The sequence below is a fragment of the Lissotriton helveticus genome, chromosome 7 (assembly GCF_964261635.1).
Source record: "Lissotriton helveticus chromosome 7, aLisHel1.1, whole genome shotgun sequence".
In the NCBI taxonomy this organism is placed as follows: Eukaryota; Metazoa; Chordata; class Amphibia; order Caudata; family Salamandridae; genus Lissotriton; species Lissotriton helveticus.
Genome location: NC_136068.1, coordinates 423,978,858 through 424,005,856, shown reverse-complemented (window position 1 = coordinate 424,005,856; position 26,999 = coordinate 423,978,858). Strand labels below are relative to the sequence as shown.

The 26,999-nt window shown below is 48.2% G+C and overlaps 1 protein-coding gene across 3 annotated transcripts in view; it reads right to left on the bottom strand.

The window, feature by feature from the left end:
- The window catches only part of RALGAPB (Ral GTPase activating protein non-catalytic subunit beta), a 2,268,266-nt gene that overhangs the window by 946,073 nt on the left and 1,295,194 nt on the right, over positions 1-26,999 (bottom strand). For all 3 annotated transcript variants that reach the window (XM_078652319.1, XM_078652321.1, XM_078652322.1), the window contains one exon: positions 11,687-11,869. In XM_078652319.1, coding sequence (XP_078508445.1) covers positions 11,687-11,869 — 183 coding nt within the window. The remainder of the gene's footprint in view (positions 1-11,686; positions 11,870-26,999) is intronic.

Genomic DNA, 26,999 nt, shown 5'->3' with positions numbered 1-26,999 from the left:
AGTTCGGGTTTGGGCCGGGATTCATTGCCTGGGTGAAACTTCTTTACGAGATGCCCCTGGCTCAGGTGGTAGTTAATGGGAAAGTGTCTTGCGTTTTTACGCTTGGGCATGGTACCCGGCAGGGCTGTCCGCTGTCTCCATTGCTTTTCGCTCTCGCTCTGGAACCTCTGGCGGAGTGGCTCCGTTGGGAGCCTTCTATCCGGGGTATCCGATGGACTCCCAGCTTTGAGGATCGAGTCTCGCTATATGCGGATGACATCCTTCTCTATCTCACCTCCCCTCGGAAGTCCCTGAATGTACTTTTTGATGTTCTGACCTCCTTCGGAAAGAACTCGGGTCTCATTATTAATTGGGCTAAATCCTGCGTCTACGTTTTGGAGGGAGATCTCCCTCCACTGCCTCGTAGATTTCCGATTCAAGTAACTGAGACCGGTTTTAAGTACCTGGGGATCTACGTTTCCCTGGACCCTTCTAGGCGATATGAGCGTAATTTGCTACCCCCCCTTCAGCGGCTCAAACTGGATGTTGCGCGCTGGCGTAGGTTGCTGTTATCGCCCCTCGGTAGAGCGGCGCTTTTTAAAATGATGTCGCTGCCTCGTTTTTTATACGCACTTCAGAACTCCTTTGACCCGATCGCCTCGGGCTATTTTCGTGAAGTGGAGAGCCTGCAGAGACAACTGGTCTGGGATGGGCGTGCCCGTATCGCTCTTTCTAAACTCACGCTTCCGTGGTATGATGGCGGTATTGCCCTCCCGGACATCAGGCGTTATTACTGGGCATCTCAGTTGAGCGCGATTAACCATGCGACCTACGCACCGGGCCCTACCCCGGCTTTCTCCATGGATAAATGTATTTTGCCAGGGGGGACCTTTAACAGAGCGTTGTACTCCGGGGGACTCCATGGAACACTGACTGGTCCCACCAAAATTGCTGTGAGGGTGTGGCGGGATGCGAATGCGGCATTGGGTTGGTGTGGCAGATTTACTCGGGCTACCCCTTTGTATGATTCTGAATGTTTGGGACATCTTTTGAGAACGAAAGGCTTCGATAAATGGGATATGATTGGTATAAGCAAGGTGGGTGATCTGTGGTCGAAAGGTACCGTCAAGTCCTTCGACGTGTTGAAAGTGGAGTACGAGCTTGGTGATACGGAATTCTTCAGGTATGCCCAGGTCCGTCACACTCTATTATCTGTGTTTGCTGCAGGTGATGATATTCCTGAATCCTCCCCCCTGGAGGACCGTATTCTGGATGGCCATGTGCCCGACAGCACGATTTCATTGATCTACAAGAAACTGATCAATAATAGAGCTGACTTGCTGGTTCGCCTTAGGGCCTCGTGGAGTGCTGACGGACTAGAACTGGATGACGAGGACTGGCAATCTGCTTTGTCCTCGCCCAAGGAAGTCGCTATTCCTGCTCACCTGAGGTTCGTCCAGCTTAAGATACTCCATCGAGTGTATGTTACCGGGCCATGTCTGGTTCGAATGAGCTATGCCTTGGATGGGTTGTGTAAGCGTGGCTGTGGAATGTCTGGCACCTTCCTCCACATATTGTGGGAATGCCCGGAGGTGGTTGAGTTTTGGTCCCGATTACATGTTGTGATGGAGAATGTCACGGGTGTGTCGCTGCTGCCCGAGGCCAGGCTTTGTCTGTTGAATGTTTGGGAGCCCAATGACTACAGCACCGCACAGATCGCATGGGCGACCCTTGGAAATATGGTCGCAAAAAGAGACATTGCTCAGCTTTGGGGATCTCACAGACCGCCCACCATTTCCAAGTGGAGGGAGAACATGGACTGGTGCATGTTCCGGGAGAAGACTGTGTACCTTTCCCGGGGCCGGCCCAGGAAATGGGGTATGATCTGGTCCCAATGGAACGCTTATCGTGGGAATATATGTACTCCCCCACAGGATGTAAAACCTGATGTTTCTACGTCCCCCTAATTGGCATCCAGCTTTCCTTTATCGTCAATATTTTTGCTTGTTTCCTTGTCCGCCACTTTTATCCCACGCTAATTGATTGCAATACATGTATCTAACTCTGGAGCTCTGCCCGCATGGATCATGTAACACTGTAATTTTGCCTTGTGAGTGTTGGGTTTTTTCTTTTGTATGTTTGTTTGATTTAATAAAAATTTATAAAAAATACAAAATTTAAAAAAAGACTGCTGATTTGGGCTGTAAATTGGAGGTTAAAGGAATTGCCATTGATGTTATTGACAAATTCCATTGCAGATTCTTTTGAACCACTCCACACAACACAAACATCGTCAATAAACCTCCACCATTTAATGACATGCCTGGAAACCTCTTCCACATGAGTGTGTGCGAGGACGTGTTTCTCCCACCAGCCAACATGCAAGCATGCATAACTGGGGGAGAAACACGCCCCCATTGCCACACCACGTAATTGCTGATATAAATCTTTGTTAAAAAGAAAAAAATTATTGGTCAGGCAAAGTTCTGTCATTCTTAACAACATTTTGTTATGTTCATAGAAACAAACATCCCTATCTGACAAGAAATGTCTGCTGGCATTCAAACCATCCTGGTGGTCAATACTAGTATATAGGGAACTGATGTCCATCACTAAAGCACAATAATACTCAAATAAATTCAATTTACAAAGTCTTAACGGATGCAAAAAAATTATTGTTATGATAACTATTTACAAAAAGGATGTCCCATAACATAATTCAATATGGGTACAGATACCGAGATTGGATACTTCAAATATGTTTATGTGTAACTCAAAAACGAGAAACCATAAAAGTGGAGACTGCGGAAATTCATACATTTATATAGCAATTTACAGTGTGCCAACATGAAGCACAAGTTACTACTTGTGTAACGATATATCTGTAAGAGACATTAGTTAGTATTAGATTCCTTACCTTAGAATATCCCCAGACGTCAGACTGGATCCGGAAACTTTTGCGTAGCAGTACCCTTGCGCGTCGGTAGGCGTCGATTGCGGCTCCGCGTCCGTCGTCGGCGCCGTGATGACGTCGTCGGAGTACTTAGACGCCACCTCCGCGTGCTGACGTCAGTTCTTAGACACAGCTTTTCCGCGCCAGAAACGCAGAGCCATGTTAAAAACCAACACTGGTGCCATTGAAACTAGGGCCCTTAAAGGGGGTAACCCTAACCCTAGATATCGGTTCACAGAACGGGGAGGATGGGTGGGTCGGTAAGGAATCTAATACTAACTAATGTCTCTTACAGATCTATCGTTACACAAGTAGTACCTTGTGCATCTGAAAGAGACACGTTAGTATTAGATTCCTTACCTTAGAATAGATACCCCAGCAATACCAACCCCGGTGGTGGGTCTGGGAACCAATAATCACACCAGAAAGTCCTGGAGGACAGAACGGGCAAAGAAGCCATCCCTCCGGACTTGGCTGTCGAGGCAGTAGTGTTTTGCAAATGTGTGCAGCGAGGCCCACGTAGCTGCCTGACAGATGTCTTGTAAGGGCACGCCCCGGCCCAGGGCAGTTGTAGTCGCCGTGGCTCGGGTGGAGTGAGCCCGTAAGCCAACAGAGGGCTCCTTTCTAGCCAAGGAGTAGCCTGCCTGGATACACAAGATGTTCCACCGGGAGACGGTCCTCTTGTGCACCGCTTTCCCCTTCTTAGCGCCCACGTAACCAACAAAGAGTTGGTCATCCACCCGGAACTGGCGTGTGCGATCCAAGTAAAATGAGAGCGCATGTTTTGGGTCCAGACGGTGGAGCCGCTCTTCCTCTTTAGAGGGATGCGGTGGCGGGAAGAAGGTTGGCAAGGTGATAGACTGCCCGATGTGGAAGGCCGTGACAACCTTGGGCAGGAAAGATGGCTTAGTACGCAACACCACTTTGTCCGGATGGACAGAAAGGAAAGATTGAGTACAAGAAAGAGCCTGGAGCTCACTCAGTCTCCTGGCAGAGGTGATGGTAACCAGGAATGCTGTCTTCAGAGTAAGAAGGCGGAGAGGACAGTTGTGAAGTGGCTCAAAAGGAGCGCACATCAGAAACGTAAGAACCATGTTCAAGTCCCACTGAGGCATCACAAACGGAACAGGAGGGAATGTGTGTGTGATGCCTTTTAGAAATCTACTTACAATAGGGGACTTGAACAAAGAAGGTTGATCAGGCAGCCTCAGAAAGGCTGAAAGGGCAGAAAGGTAGCCCTTGATAGTGCCCAGAGCAGAGCCCTGCTGGGCAAGAGAAAGAAGGAAGAGAAGAACCTCAGAGAGAGGGGCAGCAAGAGGATCCACAGCCTTTGCTGTGCACCATGCCACAAATCTGTTCCACCTGCAGGCATATACCAACTTTGTGGAGGGACGCCTGGCTGCCAGAATGACGTTACAGACTTCAGGAGGCAAGTCAAAGGGCCTCAACTGTCGCCGCTCAATCTCCAAGCATGGAGGTGGAGACTGGACAGGTTCGGGTGGAGGACCTGCTGCTGCGACAGAAGGTCCTCCTGAAGAGGCAGACGAACCGGGAGATCGACTGACGTACTGAGTAGCTGTGGATACCAGTACCTTCGTGCCCAGTCCGGAGCCACAAGGATGACTTGGGCCCGGTCGCGCTTGATCTTCTTCAGCACTCTGGGCAGAAGTGGTATAGGCGGAAAGGCGTACAACAGACCGCAACTCCACTCGCGACGAAAAGCGTCTCCGAGCGAGTGCTGCCTTGGAAATTCCAACGCGCAGAACTGATGACATTGCGCGTTCTCTTCGGTGGCGAATAGATCTAACCAAGGCTCTCCCCATTGCTGAAAGAGGCCTTGCGCCACGTCCGAGTTCAGACGCCATTCGTGATCCATCATGCACCGACTGCTGAGCTCGTCCGCCCTGGCGTTCAGAGAACCTTCCAGGTGTTTCGCCACCAGGGTCACGCCCTGGCGTTCCAGCCATTGCCAGAGGCGCAAAGCCTCCTGGCGAAGGGTCCACGACCCCACCCCGCCTTGTTTGTTGCAGTACCACATGGCGGTGTTGTTGTCCGTGAACACCTGCACTACACTCCCCCGGACAGAGGGGAGGAATGCCTTCAGTGCTAGACTAATCGCCCGTAACTTCAACAGGTTGATGTGGAGCAGGGCCTCCGCCGGAGACCAGAGGCCTCTGATCTCCGCCTCTCCCATGTGGCCACCCCAACCCTGGAGGGACGCGCCCGTCACAACTATGCTCAGGTCCTAGCTGCCCTGGACCCAGGAGACTGGATGGTAGCGTTGGACTTGCAGGACGCTTATTTCCACATCCCCGTCCTGCCGGCCCACCGGCGCTACCTGCGGTTCACGGTTGGCCACGAGCACTTTCAGTATACCGTGCTCCCCTTCTGCCTTACCAGCGCCCCACGGGTGTTCACAAAGGTGATGGCGGTGGTCGCAGCTCATCTGCGTAGGTTAGGGGTTTCAGTCTTCCCCTACCTCGACGACTGGTTGTTGAAGGCGGGCTCGCCCCAGACAGTCGTCAGCCACCTCCAGACGACGGCAGACCTCCTGCACCAGCTGGGGTTCTCCATCAATGTGCCGAAGTCAGACCTGTGCCCCTCTCAGAAGCTCCTTTTCATCGGAGTGGTTTTTGACTCGGCGCGGTTTCGGGTTTATCCACCCGAACAGCGGGTCCGGGATATTCAGGCTCTGATTCCCATCTTTCAGCCGTTATCCCGGGTCTCTGTCAGGTTGAAGCTGCGGCTTCTGGGGCTGATGGCCTCCTGCATCCTACTGGTGCATCACGCCAGGTGGCGGATGCGGGCTCTGCAGTGGGACCTGAAGTTTCAGTGGGCCCAGCATCAGGGCAACCTGTCCGACCACGTCCTGATCTCGGAGGGCACTGCGAGACAGCTGCAGTGGTGGCTCACAGACCGCGATTGGGTCAGCGGCAGATCCCTCTCCCTTCCCCAACCGGAGCAGCAAGTGTCAGCATTTTGAACTTCTCCTTCCGGAGGAAGCCGTTGACGTTCCTTAGGTCCAAGATAGGGCGTAGGCCCCCTTTGCCCTTCTTGGGTACCAGAAAGTAGTGGGAGTAGCAACCACACCCTACTTCTGGCCCAGGAACACGCTCGATGGCCCCCTTGGCCAAGAGGGCCGTAGCTTCCTCCTGCAGAAGTCGCAAATGATCCCCCGATACACGGTGGTTCTGCGGTGGCATGGCTGGAGGAGTCGCCTCAAAGGGGAGGGAGTAGCCCCTTCGGACGATTTGCAGCACCCACCTGTCCGAAGTGACAGTGCGCCAGTGGAGGTGGTGATGGCAAACCCTGCCCCCCCACTGGCGTCACATGGGCCTGAAAGCACGGACTAGGAGGATTTTGAGGCGGATGCTGCGGGGGAAGGTGTGGACTGACCTCGCCGTTGTCCCCGACCGCCGGGACGGCGGTTCCCACGGCCGCCACCGCGTTGGGTATTACCTTGCGGAGCGTGGCTGGCAGCACGTGTGGGTACACCCCTTCCGTGGCCACGAAAGGAGTGAAAGGCAGCCGATTGCTGGCGCGGGGCCTTGAGGCCCAAGGACTTGGCCGTAGTCCTGGAGTCCTTAAAGCGCTCAAGCGCATGGTCTGCCTTGTCGCCAAAGAGGCCATCGCTCTACCTAGTGAGTCGGTGGTATCCAGCCCACACCGGATAGAATATTTGGTTGCATCCCGGCCCTCCACAAGGGCTTGGCCGAGTTTGGCCCGTACCTCCAACGGACACTCTGGCAGCACTTCCGCAACCGTATCCCACAGAGAGTGGGTGTAGCGGCCCAAGAGGCATGCGGTATTGGAAGACCGCAGTCCCAGACTAAGGGACGAGAAGATCTTTTTACCGTACTGCTCGTACCTCTTGGATTCCCTGTCCGGCGGCGCCGACGGGAATGCGGTCTGGGAATTGGAGGCCTGGATGACCAGGCTCTCGGGGGTGGGATGGGTGGACAGGAAACATGGGTCGCCCGGGGCTGGGCATGGCGTCTGGCCACGTTCCTATCTACGGGCGAACCCGTAGCGGGCTTGGACCAAGTGCCCAGAAGAACGTCGGTCAAGGCCTCATTAAAGGGCAGCAGAGGCTCGGCCGAGCTTGACTGCGGTTTAAGGACCTCAGTGAGGAGATTAGTCCTCACGGCCGCAACGGGGAGCTCAAGGTCCAAAGCCTTGGCAGCCCTCATCAACACCACACTGTAGGTTGCCCCCTCCTCCGAAGCCACGGTAGGAGGGGAGACAAAACCAGTGTCTGGAGAGGTGTCCAGGCCACTGGCCTCCCCAAGGTCTCCTGCCCAGTCTTCATGAGACTGACACTCTCGGGTCAGAGGGTCCTCAGACCCCTCCCAATCCCCTTCATCACCCATCTCCTGATACTCCGGGTTCTCAATCAATGGGGCCTGTTCATAGAAGTGAAACTCCCCAAGCGCCGTCTGGAGCGGCACCCATCGGGGCCGTCCCGACGTCGGAACAGGAACGAAGGAGGTATCGGGAGGTGACACCGGATGGTCCGACACCGGGGAGGTCGTAAGGTCCACCGGCGACGACCCAGATCCCAAAGAAGGTCTAGCGGGGTCCCGCGGCGCCGAGCCCGAAGGCGCCGGGACCCGCTAGAGGCCCCAGACGGGTCCGCTGGGCCCGAAGGCGCCGCGGAGCCCGTCGGAGGAGAGAGGTTCCTCATGGCCATGAGGAAGCGCTCGATCTCCTCCGGTGTCGCATCTTGCCCAGGGACCGGAGGGTGTGGAGCTGGATGCGGCGCCCGTGACTCCGACGGAGCCGCGTGGGTGGTGTCACCCGAACCGCCGGCCGCATCGCGTGAGCGTCAGGGGGAGTCCGAAGAGCGATGACGCCTCTTGGACTTCTTACCTGACGACGACTTCGACCCGGAGGAGTGCGGCCTACTCTCGGAACCATGGCGGCTCCGAGCCCGCGACCTGTCCCTCGACCTCCCGTGGGACCGAGACCTCTCGCGGCGCGGGCCGACTGCCGGAGTTCGAGTCGCCTGCGGGACCGCTCCCGCCTGGCTTTCTAAGAGAGGGCCCGGCAGTCGGAGCAGCCCTTGTCGTCGTGGTCGACGCCTAGACAAGTTAGGCACAGGTGGTGAGGATCCGTGACCGACATCGTACGGTCGCAATCCTCGCAGTGCTTAAAGCCAGGCATCCCTACGGCACCGATCGGAGTCGTAAGACTTTGAGAAATGATCAAAAATGATCCAAAAAGTTAGTCAAAAATTGACTAAGGGTTACTGCTTTTTCCAGATCTGCGCTTGCTGGCGCGGAAAAAAGAAGAACTGACGTCAGCACGCGGAGGCGGCGTCTAAGTACTCCGACGACGTCATCACGGCGCCCACGACGCCGACGAACGCGGAGCCGCAGACGACGCCTACCGACGCGCAAGGGTACTGCTATGCAAAAGTTGCCGGATCCAGTCTGACGCCTGGGGATATTCTATGGTAAGGAATCTAATACTAACGTGTCTCTTTCAGATAAGCAATACCCATCTTCCCATCTAACATCTTTTAGTTTTTCCAGGAAATGGCAGGTGTCCCTAATGAACGAGGGGAGGTTCTCAACTTATTCATGAAGGAAGAAATCCACATACTTAGACATGGCCTCCAATAAACTACCCTGGGCAGAAATTATTGGACGCCCTGGAACAGGGGTAACTTGTTTGTGAACTTTAGGCAATAAATACAGTTTGGGAGTAATTGGAAATTTAGTTTTCAAAAAATTATACTCATCCTTATTGATAAGACTCTCCCTTTTCCACTGTGCTAATTCCTTGAAAATTAGTTCTTTGACCCGGATCAAGATAGGGAAGGCTACTTTCATATAACAACCAACATCATTCAGTTGTTTCATAGCCTCCTCCATATACATCGTTCGTGGCCAAAGGACTATATTTCCACCTTTATCAGCTTTGTTCACGATAATATTCTTATCGCTACTGATTTTTTTCATAAGGCGTGAATATTGCTGTTCTTTATATTGCCTACGTTTATTTTTCAACAAACAAGTTTTGTGTAGATTCTTTAAATCCCCAATAATACAGTCCCCAAAGACGTCAGTAGCATCTTTTGCCATTATAGGGACAAAAGTGGAGGGGGGACGGAAATGAGTAGAGGCTGCTCTAGTAGTAGAAATTCCCATACCCAACAGATCATCCTGGGTACTTTGAGGTACAGTATTGTTTATATCAGCAAGTTCATTCACCAATCTTAGTACAGGAACATCAGATACTTGGAATTGAGCACTTGGTTGATTACCTGTATTAATATACATAGCTCTAGCATTCACATTTTTCAGCTTATGAAATTTAACTAGTTTCAATTTTCTAATAAATTTGAAAACATCAATACGAGATTGAATGTACTTAAAACTAGTTTTTGGACAAAATGAAAGTCCCAAAGCCAACAATTGTAGTTCTGCAGTATTTAATTCAAGCTCCGTCATATTAATTACAGTGTTAGCAGCCGCTGTACTGATTATTCCATTGTCCAATTACTCTTTATTCAATTTCTTTTGTTGTATCCGCCGCGCCTTGCGCCTCTCTTTGCGCTGTTGGTTCCTCCTGCGCATTTTGGACTTGGGGTATTCTCAGCCTGAGTGTTTGCCTGCGGTCCTCTATAATAAACCCCAACTCCTCTGAGGGACTGTAACTGAGAGGCTCCTGTAGTGGCTGATTTAAATCACTTGTAACTGATTCAACACTGCTGGTAAGAGAACTTGCATCGGATTCAGATGATACAACAGTGCCTGGATTGATGGTTACCAATGGTGGTTGGGTTTTATTCAGTGCCAATTTTTTAACACCATCAAAGCGCTCTGCGAACGTGAAAATACGCCCGGTTTCATAGTCACGTTTATCACGAGCAAATTTTATCACCTTTCTATTCATGATTACGCTTTCATGTTTATCCAGACGCTTTTTAATTTCATTTCTGCCCTTCATGACAATATCTTTTTGATCAAGGGCATCAAACTCCAAATTCAATTGATCAATTTGAGCCACAATGTCATGTCTGTCAATTTCGGCATATTTGACTAAAATACAGACCATGTTCATTGATGCCTCTCGATTGTTCGTGGCCCATTCTTGCAGCATTAGGGGGTTAGGGTTTTCAAAAGATGGAGCTATGAGAACCCGTAACCCCCTTGGTACTCTCCCAGCCTCTTTGTACTTTTCCAAAGATTTTCTCTCCCACCACTTAGTTAACTCGCTGCGCTGTAGTTTCTCCAATCTCTTAAGCAAACTCTGAACATCCTTGGTGTCATTAGTTGGTGCCTTATTTTTTTGCTAGTGTTTGGTAATACCGGCAATTTAGCAAACATTGCATCCGCCAGCTCCTTGCGGTTTCGTAGCTCGTCTGTTGTGGACGCCATAGCGCTAACTTAAGAAGTATGATATGCACAGTTCTTGTATCTTCACCAATAAACCCCCGTAAATGCACTGGACACAGAGCGTGTTATCTTCGAGGGGGCTCTGGTTCTCCCGAATCTTCACACCCGCCTACACATATACAACAGATCTCAGCTCCCCACGTTTGTCACAGAAGACAGCTCACCTCTTGTGATCCACCTGTGAAGGTCTCAGAGTCTTCGGACACTGAAAAACCAACTTGGAAATCACTCCCGGCTTCACCGACCTCGAACGCGGCTTACAGCTTCCTGGTTGCTGCAGTGCGGGGGGCTGGGAAACAAGAACCACTTCCGGGTCAAAGCAAAAATCGCGGAACGCGATGGCAGCTGCCAAATCCCAGCCCAGAAACGTGAAGAGGGTCCGTTTGAAACGCTGACAGCAACAGCGCTTAAATTCAATGAAAATCCAAAGTCCAATGAAAACACCAATACGGAGTAACATCAACCACGGCGTTTTCCAAAGCAGGAACGGACCACAACTCGGGGTAGTTTCAAAAGTGCAAATTAATTTTCTTCTCACCAACATGACGCATTTCGACCAGGTTACCCTGGTCTTGATCACATGACATGCTAGAACTCCCGCATCGTTTAAATACCACATTACCTCATCATGATCCCTCCCAGTTATTTTCATAGAAGTAATATATATATATATATATATATATATATTTTTTTTTTTTCATCCAAAAGAAAATCACACTTTATCCACATCATGATAAACAAGCCCATCCAGTCGAGAGGTTGGAAAACTTGATTTTATTCCAGCAGGCAAGAAAAAAGTGATAGCATAACGCATAACACGTTTCAACTCCCACAGGGTCTTAGTCATATGCAGCTGTGAGGATCAGTTGGCATTAAATTTAAATGCACTTTGATGGTAAACAGTGAAAAAGGACCCAGTATACAAATACCTGGGTTTAAGAGTGTCAGTCACTTGTATTTGCATAGCTATATTTGCAATCTGGGACTGGAAAAAACATCTTTGTTTAATAATACTCTTATCAATTTAATTGCAAATGCACTATTTGGAAGCAATGTTCGAGTTTGTGAACTTTCAATTCCAAGTAACACTCATGTGTAAACTACAGTGACCAGAATGCACAACAGCTGTGTTTCAAAATACAGCATAGCGTCCTTTTCATTTGTATTCAACAGGTTGTTCTGCATAGATAGAAATGTGTAGAAAATCATAACAAGCCCACCTTATCGTGCCTCAAAGGAGTATACATATATATTTATAGAAAGATGGTAACTAAGATAACATTTTAATTAATAATCACTTGGTGGCACCTCTGGTTTCTGACTATAAAGATGTACGCTTAAAGTTACTCACTTTTTCATTAAGCATGTTGGAATGTTCAGTGAGCCAAACACATAGACACTGAAAAGCTGCAACAATCATGGAGTGGAGATCTCGGGAGTGTAATGGTGCTGGACGACTGCATTGATACACAATGTACGTGCACACAGAACTAACTGCTCTCTTCCTGTCAGCCGAATCAATGGAAACGTTCACCTTTGTAAAAAAAAAAATATATATATATATATATTAACACTAAAGCAATCGGCAAACTGAAGACATTTTGAAGGATAACATATGAAAACACGACCTAGTTTTCTCGAAGAAGACATACACCCGTTTTCAAAGAATCTGTGGAATGCAATGTATTCAAACAATCACAGATCATTCAAAAGTAGGCCAAATAGGCACTTAACACCTCATAGGACAATATAGCGTAGTTCATTACAGTGTGTCAAGTGCCCTAGTGCAAGAAAGTAAATGAACTCCCTAGCCACTGTTGAACTGTGAAATACATCAATAATCATAGTTCTGTAGCCCCTTCAGGCCTTCAGATTTATTCCCCTTTAACATAATTTGGACTGAAAAATATTCAGGACATGTTTATATAACTTTTACATATCAACGAACTGGCATTAGCAAATTACAGTCGAGTGATGGGTCATTAATGAAGTCACCTTTAAAGGCTCAAATTATGGTTGTGTGGTATGGTAAATCATAAAAGTCTAAACAATGCTTTCGCTTTGCCCAAGATCTACATGAAAATGAACACAAAATACACAAGGCTTGGGTCTTCCCTCTCTTTTTAGTCTTTCTATTCTGCGTAGTCAGCCGGCAGGAGTGCAATGTTGCCAGATTGGGCTAGATCACCCACAATTGGGCTATATTTTTCCCAGTTGTGCGGTAAAATTTTGATTTGTGCTAGTTGCTAGATTGTAATAAATATATATACAGCGCTCCAGCAAAGTAGTATGTTAAAGTGCTTTATTAGACAAATATTTACTTCTGCAACATCAATTCCAATGCATTTACCACCTGCTTGACGCTGTCCCTGCCCCGCCTTCCTTAAAGTAGCAATATTGGGCTACTTTTTGGTTGGTTTTGTGCTATATAAAATCTGACAACATTGCAGGAGTGCCGTGCACAGGAATGGGGGAAGCGGCAAGCCGTAAAAGCGGAAGAGCGGAGCCGCAGAGAGCTGTTGAGGACGTTGAGGAGCAGGAGATCGGCCGGCCCTCACTTTATCACAGTCGGTGGTAGGTGCAAGGCGCCGCTCGTGAGACGGTGGCGACAGAGGCGGTGATTGGGAGCACCCGGGAAAAAGCGCCAGCAAGAGATAATGCGAGGCAAGGTTGTGTGTGGCCTGAGGTGGACCAAGCGCTGGGCTTCAAGTGAGCCCTGTAAAGAGTGGGACCCCCTTTCCCGCAGAAGCGGCCCAGCCAGGTCTGGGTGCGGCGTGGGCTGGCGAGTCCCCACTAGGTCTGCTGGGTCCTGCAAGGCTACCATTTTCCGTCTACCTCTACCCCTACCTCTACCAGGCCTCACTAGGCAACTGGTAATTGGCAGCTAACAGCGGGTATAGTGACTGAAACTCTAATGCAATAGAGCACATCAACTACAGTCGCTCAGCTCTGCAACAGTGGGCTGCTCGCTAAGTGGCATCAGGGCAGTCATTCTGCAGTAATTTGGCAGACTCAACATTTTGCAGTTAGGTCAAACTCGAGGCAATTATTTTGGACGCGATAAATTAAAAAAAGATAAAAAGTTCAATTAAATAAAGGGACACAATTCAATTGCGTCCCAAGGAGAGAAGCAAGGAATTAAACAACTATTTATATTATTCTACATACTGCTACATAATCGCTGAACCAACAAGGGCAGGGACAAAAAAGTAGTCAGCCTGTGAAGGAGAAAAGATTAAATCAGGTAAAACTAAGCAGACGTCAGACCATAAGTCTAAAATCTAAAAGCAAGGTATTAAAAAACAAAGTACAAAAAAACAAACCAAGAAAGGAAACCAAAGTAATATACAAGCAAGCCCTCTGATCTCCTCAATACTAACAATGTTCAGGAGTGTAGACAAAAGCAGCATTAGGAATTTAGGCTCAAGACTCTCTTTCCTCAAGGACCACGGGGTAATACTTTATTGGATGCCAGCACAAGTACCAGGCCTCTAGACACTCTTGACCCCTCAGAGGACAACGCATAGCCCAACTACAAAAGGGACACTAAAGGACCCTATCAGCTCGAATGGCCAGGCAACTGACCACAATAACGACCTGGAAAAAACAAACTCTACAACTCCAGAGTCCATAATAAAGAACAAGGACATAGACAGCTGAAAATCTACCATAAACAAGCATTGGAAATGCAATAGGTCTCGCATTTGTTGGAGTTGAATGTATTGGCATTGTAAATGGTAATGTTTTTTACTATTGCAATAGTTACTGTATTTGTTGGAGCTGGTTTGAGACCTGGCTCCGGTTTAATATCCTATGGGCAATTCATGTAATCCCAATAGTCATAAAACACAAAAAATAAATAACATGACCTTACGTTTTGTTACGTGGTGCTCATGTCAATTGCTCCAAAGCCCTTACCTACATGTGTGCTACGTAAGACTGCAAAAAAAATAAAGAAAATACCTGAAACAAGGAGGCCCACATTCTAATCGGGGTGTTACTTCTCCATAAGCTCCACACCCAGTGTGTCTCCTCTCCTAATGCCTCACTTCCCTAAACTAACAACATTGAAAGTTCTTAGAAAATAGCATATCATTGTCAAAAGCCATTTGAACTAACGTTAATATAATATTATGCCTGGCCCTTTGAAGGGAAACAGGCACTAAGAAGCTACATACAGTTCTGCACAAGTGCAAAAAATAACGCAAATGACCTATTCTGCTCGTGTAAGCAGCAAATTACTAAAACAGAACTGTTTCAAACTAAAGTTTTGCACAAAGGTTACACATGAAGCACACCAATTTGTGCCGTCCAATGCATCACAGCTTTAACCAAAATTATTCACAGACCAAGTTTTCTTTATAAAAATGTATTAAATAAGTAACATATTTTCCAAGTCCTATCCTCCTGGTGTATTTTGTGAAATGTTTGTTAATGTGTTTCGTCTATTGCTGCACTGGTGCAAAACGCTTTAAGTAATTTTGGAAGCCAAAGGACTGGTGCAGAAAGCGGTTGTTCTCTTATTAGTACCAGTAAAAGTGTTTGTATTGTAATACGTGCATTTACCTAAGATTTAAGAGGTCACTCCGTACTTATTGACATTTCCTGGTAAATGTCAAGACTTGGCTGGAAAATGGTATAAAAAGTTAGAAAGACACTGATATTTCCCAAGCATGTCATCAGAGTATGAAGAACAGTGGCTGTTTTCTGAAACCAATATGTCTTTGGTCGCCATACTTGGCAGCAACTTCGACTCTGGACATTCTTGCTCACAATAGACTTAGCAAAATCTGGTATTTTGTGGGGCCACTTCCTCACCCCTACCTTACATCATGATGTTTACTATGGCCCGCCACGTGATGTAAGGAATATTACGAGAAGGATGACACTTAGAACCAAGTAGCAAACCAATGAAGTTTTACTCACTTCCACCTTGAAGTCTGGTTTCTAGAAACACTGGGCCGTGTGACAACTTGCAACAGGCTCCTGCACGATAAATAATACTATCTAAGCCAGTGTTGAAATGTTATAATGTCCAAGCAATCCAGAAATGTCGTAAAGATGAGTTTATTATGATAACAACTCCACCCAGCACTAAGGAGCGTCCTTCCAGTGGCAAGTCCAACAGTGACTATCGGTCCTCGCTTGAACCTCCACTGAACGGACTCACCAAGCGTGCATGAGCCAATATTTGAACAATAACAAAGAGCATGTAACATAACACACGCATGTCGCGTGAACAATGAAGAACATTGAAGCATCGTGCGCTACCTGCGCGATGCACACTTACCACCACACCACCTTCCCCCTTACAATAAAATGAACAATAAATAAATAAATTAATGGAAGAAGGCGAAAAAGTACAGTTCTTAATATCTGACAAAACTATCAAATCTTTTAGGGACCTTAATTGTCCGACCACGAGAGGAAAATGCAAAAACAGTTTGAACATTTGAACAAGCAGAAGAAGAAACAGAGGTTGCCTGAAGTGGAGTTTCGACTTTACTAGGAATATCTAGCCAGTGACTCCAATCTGGATCCTCTGATGTACCACCCCGCCAACTCTGCATAATCTCTACTTGACGATGAGAAATCTTTACAAGTTGTCGTATGTTCCACCAACCTTTTTTATCAATAAAAGCAGCTCCTTTGCTAACTTTAAGGACTTGAACTGGATCAAAGTATTTGGAGCCCCCTTTTTTAATTCTGTTTGGCTTTTTAATTAAAACCCAGTCCCCAACCAGTACATCCGTATTGAAAGAATTATGCTTTTTATCAAAATTAATTTTCATTTGATTTTGCATGCACATTCTCACACTTCTTTCAAGTTAATTTTCTTTTCTCCAGCAATATTTTGTAACCATGTTGGAAATAAAACAGAATGTGGTTCCCTACCCCTCAACAAAGCAAAAGGTGAGACCCCAGTGGTACAATGTGGTGCAGTGTTGTAACTCCACACTTTCGGCTTAATGAAATCTTCAACATTAAGGTCAGAAGCCAACGCAGTCTGAATCCCTTCTTTGATTACCTTATTTCCTCTCTCCACCAAACCATTCGATGAAGGAGAATATAAAGCAACCTTGAGTTGTTTAATATCCAACTCACTGAGGAACATTTTTTCAGATACGAAATGCGTACCATTATCAGTAATGATCACTTTAGGAGAGCCCTCCAAACTGAAAATCTTCCTTAAGAAAGAGATCGTTGAATCAGTAACAGGAGCTTTTACAAAATCATGGTACATCCATTTAGAATACTAATCTATCAATAAAATGACATCTTTCTTTTCTTGATCTAAAATGGAATAAGGACCAGAAAAGTCCAGACCAACTTTCTCCCAAGGAATACGTGGAAATTCGGTAGGATGTAAAGGGATTTTCAGAGTATGCCAGTGCTTGTCTGACAAAAGGCACTCCGGACAATCAACAACCTTCCTAACCTGAGTGTCTAATGAGGGCCACCAGTAATGTTGTTTTATTTTCATAATGGTTTTAGTGACCCCTAGATGATCCTGATGTGCTTCTTTCACAATCGAAGCACGTAAACTAAATGGAGGAATAAACTTGTCACCTTTCCGAACAATGTTGTTCTCTACAGAAAGTTCCTCAGAAACTTGAGTGAATCTACGTAAATCACTATCTAAACCCTTAGGTTCTGGCCAGCAATGGGTGGAATAATCAATTACTTTCTGAAGAATACTGTCTTTCTCACAAGCCAGCTTCCAATCTTTTTCTGATAAAACCTAACTATATTCACACACAGCATCCACAACAGCAACACATTCAATATCCTTATTAGAAATGTCCTCCTCATCATCTTTGATCATTGATAACTTAGAAAGGCAGTCTGCACGGAAATTCTTTCCGCCCTGAATATGTTTTACATCAAAATGAAACTCTTGAAGCTTGGACACTAACCTCATCAACCTAGCTGACATACAAGAGGAATTAACCTTGTAAAAAATATCAATCCGAGGTTTGTGATCAGTCACCAGTTCAAATTTTCGACCCCATATGTAGATTTAAAAATTTTGAACTGCCTATACACATGCCAATGCTTCTCAATAGTAATGTAGTGACGTTCAAAGGACTTGAGAGACCTTGACGCAAAAGCTACCGTCTGTTCCTGACCTATTACTCTTTGTGTAAGCACGGACCCAAGTCCTGAAATACTCGCATCTACAGTTATAATAGATGTACAATCATCTCTGAAAACATGTAGGGCTTGAGCAGATACAATCATTTTCTTGACTTCACTGAAAATTTTGTCAAGATCAGAAGACCAGTTGAAGCTATTACCTTACCTTAATAGCATGCGTAACGGCTCAACTACTTGAGCGTAGGATGTGACAAACCTAGTATAATATTTGGCCAATCCTAAAAAAGACAGCAAAGAATCTTTGTCAGTGGGGTGTTTAGCATCCTCGATGGCTCTAATAACTGACGTCCCCTGCTCACTTTGCCACTGGATTCAAGCAAGCCGGGCTGAAGATGGCTGAAATGCCAGAAACCGGTCCCCGGAAGCTTGTTTCCGGCCCAGGGAAGGCATGGCTTGGCAGTTTGGGCTGGACTGTTCCCATGAGGCACAGGGTTAGACTGATTTGCATATGGCCATGTCTGAACTGGGGTGACAGAGTGGGCTAAAGAACGGTGATGGATTAAACCCAGATCTGTTGACTGGGTGTGAGTGTTTGATTGGCTCAGTTGCTCCGTCCATCACCACTCCCTTTTGTACCACTTTGTTCGCCATAAGTTGGCAGGGTATGCTCAGACGTGAGTCCCTTGCTCACTTTGCCACTGGATTCAAGCAAGCCGGGCTGAAGACGGCTGAAATGCCAGAAACTGGTCCTCGGAAGCTTTTTTCCAGTCCAGGAAAGGCATGGCTTGGCAGTTCGGGCTGGACTGTTCCCATGAGGCACAGGGTCAGACTGATTTGCATATGGCCATGTCTGAACTGGGGTGACAGAGTGGGCTAAAGAACGGTGATGGATTAAACCCAGATCTGTTGACTGGGTGTGAGTGTTTGATTGGCTCAGACGCTCCGTCTATCACCACCCCCTTTTGTACCACTTAGTTTAATATTTGGCCAATCCTAAAAAAGACCGCAAAGAATCTTTGTCAGTGGGGTGTTTAGCATCCTCAATGGCTCTAATAACTGAAAATGTAGGTTTGATCCCATGCTTAGAAATTGTGTGTCCCAAATATTCTAGTTCTTGGACTGCGAACTTACACTTGACTGACCGTACAGTCGTATTCCTTGACATCAAAATTGATAGAACACGTTTCAAAATTATATTATGTTCTTCGATAGACTTTGCAAAAATCAAAATATCGTCAAGATAAGCCTGTACACCCTTAACTTCACAAAAAAGAGAATCCATGATTTTCTGAAAGACGCTTCCGGCCGACGCTAAGCCAAACGGAAGTCGTAAAAATTTGTATACCCCAAATGGTGTAATAAAAGTTGTTAATTCTTGGGAGTTTCTTGCTAAAGAAACTTGGTGGTACGCTGATCTTAAAATCGATCAGCGAAAACCACTTAGCACCTCCGAGATTTGCAATAACTCATGGATCTTAGGAAGGGGGTGGCAGTCTATGATAATACTCTTATTCAGCACGCGCAAGTCCGCGCAAAGCCTAATTTCGCCAGACTTTTTGCGCGCGACAACGATGGGAGCCACCCACATTAAAGAATCAGTAGGCTCTATAATACCTTGATCGCACAAATTCTTCACTTTTAATTCACTCCTCACGCTTAAGGGGACAGAGCGTACTTTGTGAGAAATAGGTTGGGCCCCAGGGATTAACCTGATCTGGTGTTCAAAACCTTTCACACTGCCCACTTTGTCACTGAACACTGACTTGAACTCGGAGATAATCTCCTTTAAAACTCCAGAATCTGAATCAGACATGTTGCATTCAATGTTGCACACAGGTAGTTCCCCCACCTCAATTGGGTTTTCATCCCCAGGAACTAAATATTAACCCATACGAGCAAGATCTTTCCAGCCAACTATATTTTTACCTTTTTCGGCAACGTACATTTTTGTCATTGTTTCCCTTCCAAGACATTGTACTAAACCGGTGAAATACCCAATCATGTTTATGTCTTTTTCCCCAAATGCTTTAGGGTTTACATCAGACTTTAAAAGATCCACTTTCCTTTTCCATAAATCATAAAAAGTAGAGTCCCTCAAGATCGTATTTGGTGACCCTGAGTCAAACATCACCTGTAAAGAAACACCATCAATTACAGCAGAACATAAAGGACCCTTAATGGATTGAATTTCACCATCACAATCAATCCAAAGTGACTATTATGTTGTTACGAGAACTGCTACATGCTTCAACCTCTGAATCAACATAGTTCACATTCACTGACTTCCTGGTATTCCTGCATACCCCTTGAAAGTGCCCAATCTTTTTACAAATTACACATCGCTTGTTAATTGCAGGACTATTTGGGGAATTCCCAATGTGGTTTTTAGAACCGCATCTATAGCAAAACAATGAATGTTTCCTCTGTCCAACTTTACCATTTTCAATTTTTACATTTACAGCATAAATGGCATTGTCTTGTTCAGTATCTGATGATGAGACCATATTAATTCCACTTTTCGAAGGATTCTGCATTGCTTTACTGGAGAGAGTTGACTGCTCAATACTTAAAGCAAGACCAATTACCCCTGAAAGAGAAGGATTTTTGCATCCTAAAATCCTCTCTTTAATCTTTCGTGAAGCGCAATTAAAAATAAGCTGGTCTCTAATATAATTATCAGATAACGGACCAAAATCACATGTTGTTGACAAGACTCTGAGTGCAGATATGTACTCTTCAACTTTCTCCTCTTCTTTTTGTTTCCTTGCATAAAAATTATGACGTTCTAGCATAATGTTTGGTTCTTCTGAAAACAGTTTTTTAAGACGAGCAATAGCTTCAAGGTAAACATTCCACTGTCCATCACCTGCATGAGATGCCAGTGGAGGAATAGGAAGAATACTTTTGAAGATCCTTTGTGCAGCTTGGTCAAGGCAACCAAAAAGTATTGCAGATTTGTGAGCAGGAGACTAAGCCGCTGCGTCAATGGCAATTAAATGTTTTCAAAGAGCCCAAACCATTCCGACCAGATAATTTCGGGGCTACCAGGTTTGCTTAGAAAAGGAGGTGATCGAGTAACTTGTAGTTGTGGATTAGCCATTGTTTTTTTTAACGGTTTTCATTGGCATTTTGAATCAAATCACAAATAATTGGCATATCACAATTAATTTTCCAGCCCAAAAAGCACCCCCCCGCCCCCCGCATTATATTTGCATGCATCAATTTAGCATTGTACGTTCCCGGCCCGCCGGCCACCATGATCCCACCTATGCCCACTGCCAAAGGGGGTAACTGAATATCTGATTTCTTGAGCCATTGGCCATGGGCCCAGGGCGACATCCTGGCCGATGTTTCTGGCGGCCCATTTGATGCAGTCCCCAGCCCTGCATCAAATCCATGGTATTTCCTCCATTTCCCCCAGACCTTGCAAAACTTACCGGGCAGCCCCTAGCTTTATATGTCACTCTCTCTGCCGCCATATACATGTCCATTCCTCTCTGCCAATCTCCCACTTTTGGAGGCGATGGAGCTCCCCATTCACGTGCCAGATCTCTCTTTGCCACCATCAAGGCTAGCAGGGCAAAGATCAGGTGTGGGCGGGTCAGGTCTATCTCAGTAGTAATACCCAATAGCACAAACTTAGGGTCCATTGGTAACGTCACCTCCAGGATTTTACTTAGCTCGCCTATATGCGTCCAGTAAGTGACTATGGCGGGGCACTCCCACAAGGTATGACAAAAGTTCCCTGCGGGTATCCGCATCTCAAGCAGCAGGGATCACTAGCCCTCCCCATGCGGTGTATTCTAACCCTGTCGTAATAGACCCTGTGTAGTATTTTATATTGGATGAGACGTAACCGGGTCTTGATCGCAACCTCCCTGTGATGCATCAAGGCCGTCTCCCAGTCTATGGTGTCCATATCGCCCATGTTCTGCTCCCAGGCCGCCCACAGTTTCCCTAACCCGTCCGGTGCATTATTAATCAAAGTTTTATATGTCAGGGATACCAATTTATTGGGAACCTGCTCTTGTAATAGTCGGACCTCTAGGGGGGCATACTCAGGTAGCTGTGATGCTAGCGCCGCCTCGGCCTTCCAGGCATGACACAGTCGTGCATATTTGAAGAACTGCGCTGGGGTTAGTCTATATTCCGCCTTCAGGGACTCATATGTCCTAAACTCTCCCCCTTTCACTAGGCCTCCCAGTGTTGAAATCCCTATGGTATCCCACCCGCCAAAGCCGGCGAGCTTGTGCAGTTCTTTTAACCATGTACAAGTCCAAATCGGTGTCTGTTTGGTCGGTTTGTGTGCCCACCCAGTCATCCTCGTCGCTCTGTCCCATACATCTATGGTAAGTTGCGTGGCTGGCAGCAGCCGCCGCCTCCCAGTTCCTCCATATAAATAGTGTAGGCTAGTGTGGTGCGCCATGGTGGCCCTCTCTAACCTGTATGTCGGGTGATCCGCCTGTGCGTGCAGCCATTCATTTATCGGTGTAAGGTGCTGAGCCCAGTAATAGGCCTCCACATCTGACAGGGAGATCCACCCATTATATTGATTTCGTTGAAGTGTAGCTAGAGCTATTCTAGGTTGTTTCCCTAGCCAGAGAAGGGCGCGCAATTCGGCATTAATTGTCTGGAACGTCTGTCGGGGTAGGGGAAAATATTCCTTCTGCAGGGCATACAGAAAGCGTGGCAACGTGATCATTTTGAACATTGCTGCTCGGCCTAATATCGTCTAAGGTAATGACTTCCAGCTGAGGGCGTCTTCTGTGAAGTTCTGGATTACTCCAAGTAGATTTTTTTTATAAGAAACTTGTTTGTCATTTGTCAGGTATACCCCTAGATATTTAAATCCAGACTGGGTAACCTGTAGGGCTCCCGGAAGTGGGGGCCAATCTTCATCCAGGCGTGGGTTATACAAGATCGATTTGTGCCAATTTATCTTGTAGCCTGAGAAGGAGCCATACCTGTCTAATAGTTCAAACAGTGTCGGGATCGTGATTGTCGGCTGCGTCACATATAGGAGGATGTCATCCGCATATAGCGAAATCGTCTCCTCCTGCAGGTCCTCCTGTGTTATGCGGAAGCCGTGTACCCCCTCCACCTGGCAGATATTACACGCCACTATTTCAACCGTGAGGGCGAACAGTAGCGGGGACAGGGGGTACCCTTGTCAGGTCCCTCTCCGAACAGGGAAATCTTCCGATAGTACACCGTTTACTAGTACCCGGGCCCTTGGATCTGTATATAGTAGGTCCACCCATCTTCGAAAGTTGGGGCCGACCCCAAACTTGATCAGTGTCGCCTCTAGAAAGGGACAATGGACCGCATCAAATGCCTTATCGGCATCTAAGGAAAGGAACATATGTGGGTCCTCCCTCTGCTTCACCTCCATAAGCCAATTATGGGTCCGTCGGAGGTTTTGCCTCGTCGCCCTATCCAGCAGGAATCCTGTTTGGTCCTGGTGTACTAACCCGGAAATCACCTGGCGCAATCCGAGGGCCAGGACCGTGGCCAATAACTTGGCCTTGAGGAGAGAGCTCAGTCTATACGACTCGCAGGCGTCTGACGGTCTGCCCTGTTTATAGATCGGCACGATCGTGGCCATTCTGAGGTCCGGCGGGAGCTCACCTTCTTGGGTTGCGTCTTCATACAGTGCCAGAAGGTGGGGTATTAGAAGGTCTGCCCCTTTCTTAAAGAACTCCGCTGGGAGACCGTTAGGGCCTGGGGCTTTCCTCCGCCGAAGCCTAGATATCGCCTCCCTTATTTCCGAAGCCGAGATATCTGCATCAAGAGCATCAGTGTCTTCCTCAGTTAAAACTGGGGTGTGGATCTCGGCCAGATAGGCCGCTATATCGTCCCTGTCTCCTAGGTCTCGGGCTGCATAGAAATCCCGGAAGTGGGAGGCGAACGCTCGGTCTATCTGGGTGTCTCCCTATGTAATCGTCCTTGTTTATCAGTCACGCCCTCTATCCATCGTGAGTCTCTCTCCCTGCAACTCAGCCAGGCCAGGAGTATCCCAGACTTGTCCCCGAAATCGTACAGTCTGTGCAGAGTGGCAAGTGCCTGCGCTTTTGCTTCGTTGGTGACCAAGTCCCTGTACTGTTGCTGGGCGTCAAGCTGGTGCCGAAGCACCTGTGTATCTCTATCTGTTAAGTGTTGTCGTTCCAGGCCAGAAATTTTAGTTTCCAGTGTGCACAGCTCCTCGTGAACTTTTAGTTTCTCCCATGATACCCGGCTCTGCACCCTATCTCGGAGCACCATTTCGTAGGCCTCCCATAGGATGACCCATGACTGCACAGAGCCTGAATTTTCAGCGAAGTAGACCTTGGTGTCGGCCCGGAGGCCCTGAAGTATTGTGTGATTTTGTAGATCCCATGATGTCAACCTCCAGCCCCCCGTCTGCGATCTCGGCCTACCCCCCAGTCGGGCCAGCAGCGGCGAGTGGTCCGAGATATCTCATGCCAAATAGTCAGCCTCATCGTCGGTCCCTAGGGCGTGTCGGGGAAGAAAGACATAGTCTAGTCGGGAATACACATTGTAGTAGAAAGAATAGCTTTTCGTGTCAGGATGTAGCCATCTCCAGGCATCTGTCAACCCCAGTGTGCCCATGGTTCTGGCTAAAGGTGATGTGTGGGAACCATCAGGTCAAGTCCCTGACCGATCCAGGGGGGTGGACATGACGTAATTAAAGTCGCCGGCTATGATATGCAGTGAATCTGGCGTGTCTAGCACTATTTCTGCCATCCCGGTCAGCGTCCTAGCCTGTAGTTTCGGGGGGGGGGGGCATAGACCGAGACCACAGTAATCTGCTGTCTCATCCATGTCCCAGTTACCCCATCATAGGTCCTTGTGGATCTATCCAAGTTGGAGTCACGGTAAAAGGTGGAGACTTTTTATTCAGAATGGCTACCCCCCCGGGACCCAGATGTATATCCCGCATGGGCTAAGACTTTATAGGCTCCTCGCGCCAGGAATCCACATTTTGTGCCCTTAAGATGGGTCTCCTAGAGGCAAACTATGTCGGGATGCAACCTTTTAATATATGCCGTCACCAGCCCTCGTTTTATGTTGTCCCCCGAATAGTTTACGTTCCAGGTGAGCAGTGGATAGCGTCTCCTCTCTACATCCAGAGGTACTGTGGGCATCTGCAGCAGTCATATCTTATCAACAAGTGTATTGATGTCATGGGCGGGTATGACGGCGTGTGTGCCTAGTAGCATGGAGCTGTGTGTCATATGCCAGTCAAACTGAGAACAGAACAACTTTCACGTAACCCATAACCCCTTGTAACTCCCTCCCTCTCCCAACCTACCCCCTCCCCACCCCCTCCTCCCCGATAACCCCCTCCTAGCAAACAACACATGGAGGTAGACTTCTAGGGCAGGTGGAGGTCTGTCGCCCTCCCTCAAGCAGTTTAGTCTACAGGTTCCAACTCCTATGGGTACCCCGTAGCCATCAGGGTCGAACCCCAACAGAATAATACAAAAACTAAAAAGTAAGAGTCAAGGCAAACAAAATCAAATAGTGGAGAAACAAGAAACAGAACAAACAAGCAATAGGGGGGGTGTCCCACTTGCGTGCTCCAGGCATGTTACATCATCTCTTGGTCGGCCAGACTGGTCCTAGCTTCATGAGTTAGAGTCCAGGGGGTCCTCCTGGGAGGCCACATCCTCCGGCATCTGTCCTTTCTCCAGTTCTGCTATTTCCAGTGCCAATGGGTGCAGAGACCGTTCATCCACTTCCTTCCCGTCCGAAGAGGTACCCTGCGGAACTTCCTCCCCCTCAGAGTGTGTTTTCCCCGCCATACACTGGAAGCGAGATCCCGAGGGTCGCTTGGAGTCCAGGGAGGCCGCGCTTCGACGTCTTCGCCTTGATTGTCCATCCGTGTGATACGGGGTTGCAGCCAACAAGCGGGCTCCCCGTCCTCGTCCGGAACTGTGTGGCTTCGGTACCTCTCCAGGGCCCCCAGCGCGCACGTCCTTCTTATTGGCCGCTGTCGCCCCCGGTTCCCTCCGTGTCAGCGGTGGCCGCTCCTCGAGCCACTGCCACGCCTCCTCCGGGGTTTGAAAGAATAACGACTTGCCCTTATAGATCACTTTCAGTTTTGCCGGAGAGAGTAGCATGTATTGGATTTGGAGGTCTCTTAGTTTGGATTTTACCGAGTCATAGGAGCGTCTCTGTCTCTGCACTTCCTGACTGTAGTCCGGGAAAATCATTATGTGGGCATTGTCAAGACTGATTTCCCCTAGTTTTCTCGCAGGATCATATCGGTCTACAAAATTTAGGAAACGGGCAATGACCGGCCTAGGTTTTGCCCCTACTGGTGGTTTGGCCAATAACACGCGATGAGCCCTTTCAATGACGAAGCAGGTCGAGAATGTCTCCTTAGGGAAGGTGCGTAACAGCCATGAGCGTAGGAATTCCGCCATGTTGGCCCCCTCGATTCCTTCCCTAAATCCCACAAAGCGGAGGTTGTTGCGTCTCGCCCTGTTTTCGGCATCATCCACCTTCCACTGTAATTGCTTATGGGACGATTGGAGCTCCGTCATCATTTTTCTTAAGTCATGTATTGTGTCCTCCGCATCACCTAGTTTCTGATTCTGTCACTCTTGCCGCCAGGTTTCGGAGGTCCTGTCGCAGTAGAGTTACTTCTGATCCCACCGCACCGATGAGGCCTGGATCGCGTTTATCAGCAAGGCCGTGTCCGAGCGGGTAGCCCGAGCATCTTCCTCCTGTTGCGGTGGGCCGGCCGTAGTGTAGCGGTCCAGTGTCCCTTGTCTGGGTAGCTTGGGGTCTTTATCACTCGGTTTGCCCATGGCACCTTGCTGTGCAGCCCCACACCCCGAGGCACCTCTGCAGTACAGTGTCGTTCCGCTCGGGCCCCCGCCTCAGCCCACGCTCTCAAGGGTCCGTGATTGGAGGATCTCCCTGTATGCTTGAGTGAAGCACCAGCACAGTGTCACCTCAGGCGAAACAGGCGGGAGGTGTGGGGGGGCACGAGGGGAGGAGAGGGGGCGGCAAGTCTGTGGGCAAAGATGTCTCCGCTGTCCCTATGAGCCGGGTCTTAAGTTGAAGCCAGAGTAAAGGGGGGGGAGGGGTTGGGAGTCCCGAGCCCGTATCATCCAGGCAGTCCCGTCCTGCCCAAGCGGGACGTTCACAGGTGCATCCAGTCCTGCACGGCACCTGCGGCCCACCAGTCGGCAGTGCTAGGGACCCCATGCGTCGCTAGGGGGCCTCCCCCGGCCAGACAATCCGTCTCTCCATTCAGGCCTCAGGGTACAATCCCCCCTCCAGTCACCGCGCGGCTCGCCCCTGTCCCCCCCGCGTGTGAGGTGAGCTATGGATCGCAGCAGGCTCCGTTCCTCAGTGCACTAGATGTTCGGGGGTTCCTCCGTTCAGCCCCTCGTGGTGCTACTTCCCCATCCAGGCTTTGTCACCAGGCAGCAGCCCCAAATCGCCACCTCCTTCAGCACCTCTAGGTCAGCCCCCCAGGGCCGTGAAAGGGCCTCTCCGGCATAGGCTCATCTGCTCGGCGTGGGCCCGGACGCTGCAGCCAGGCTCCTTCA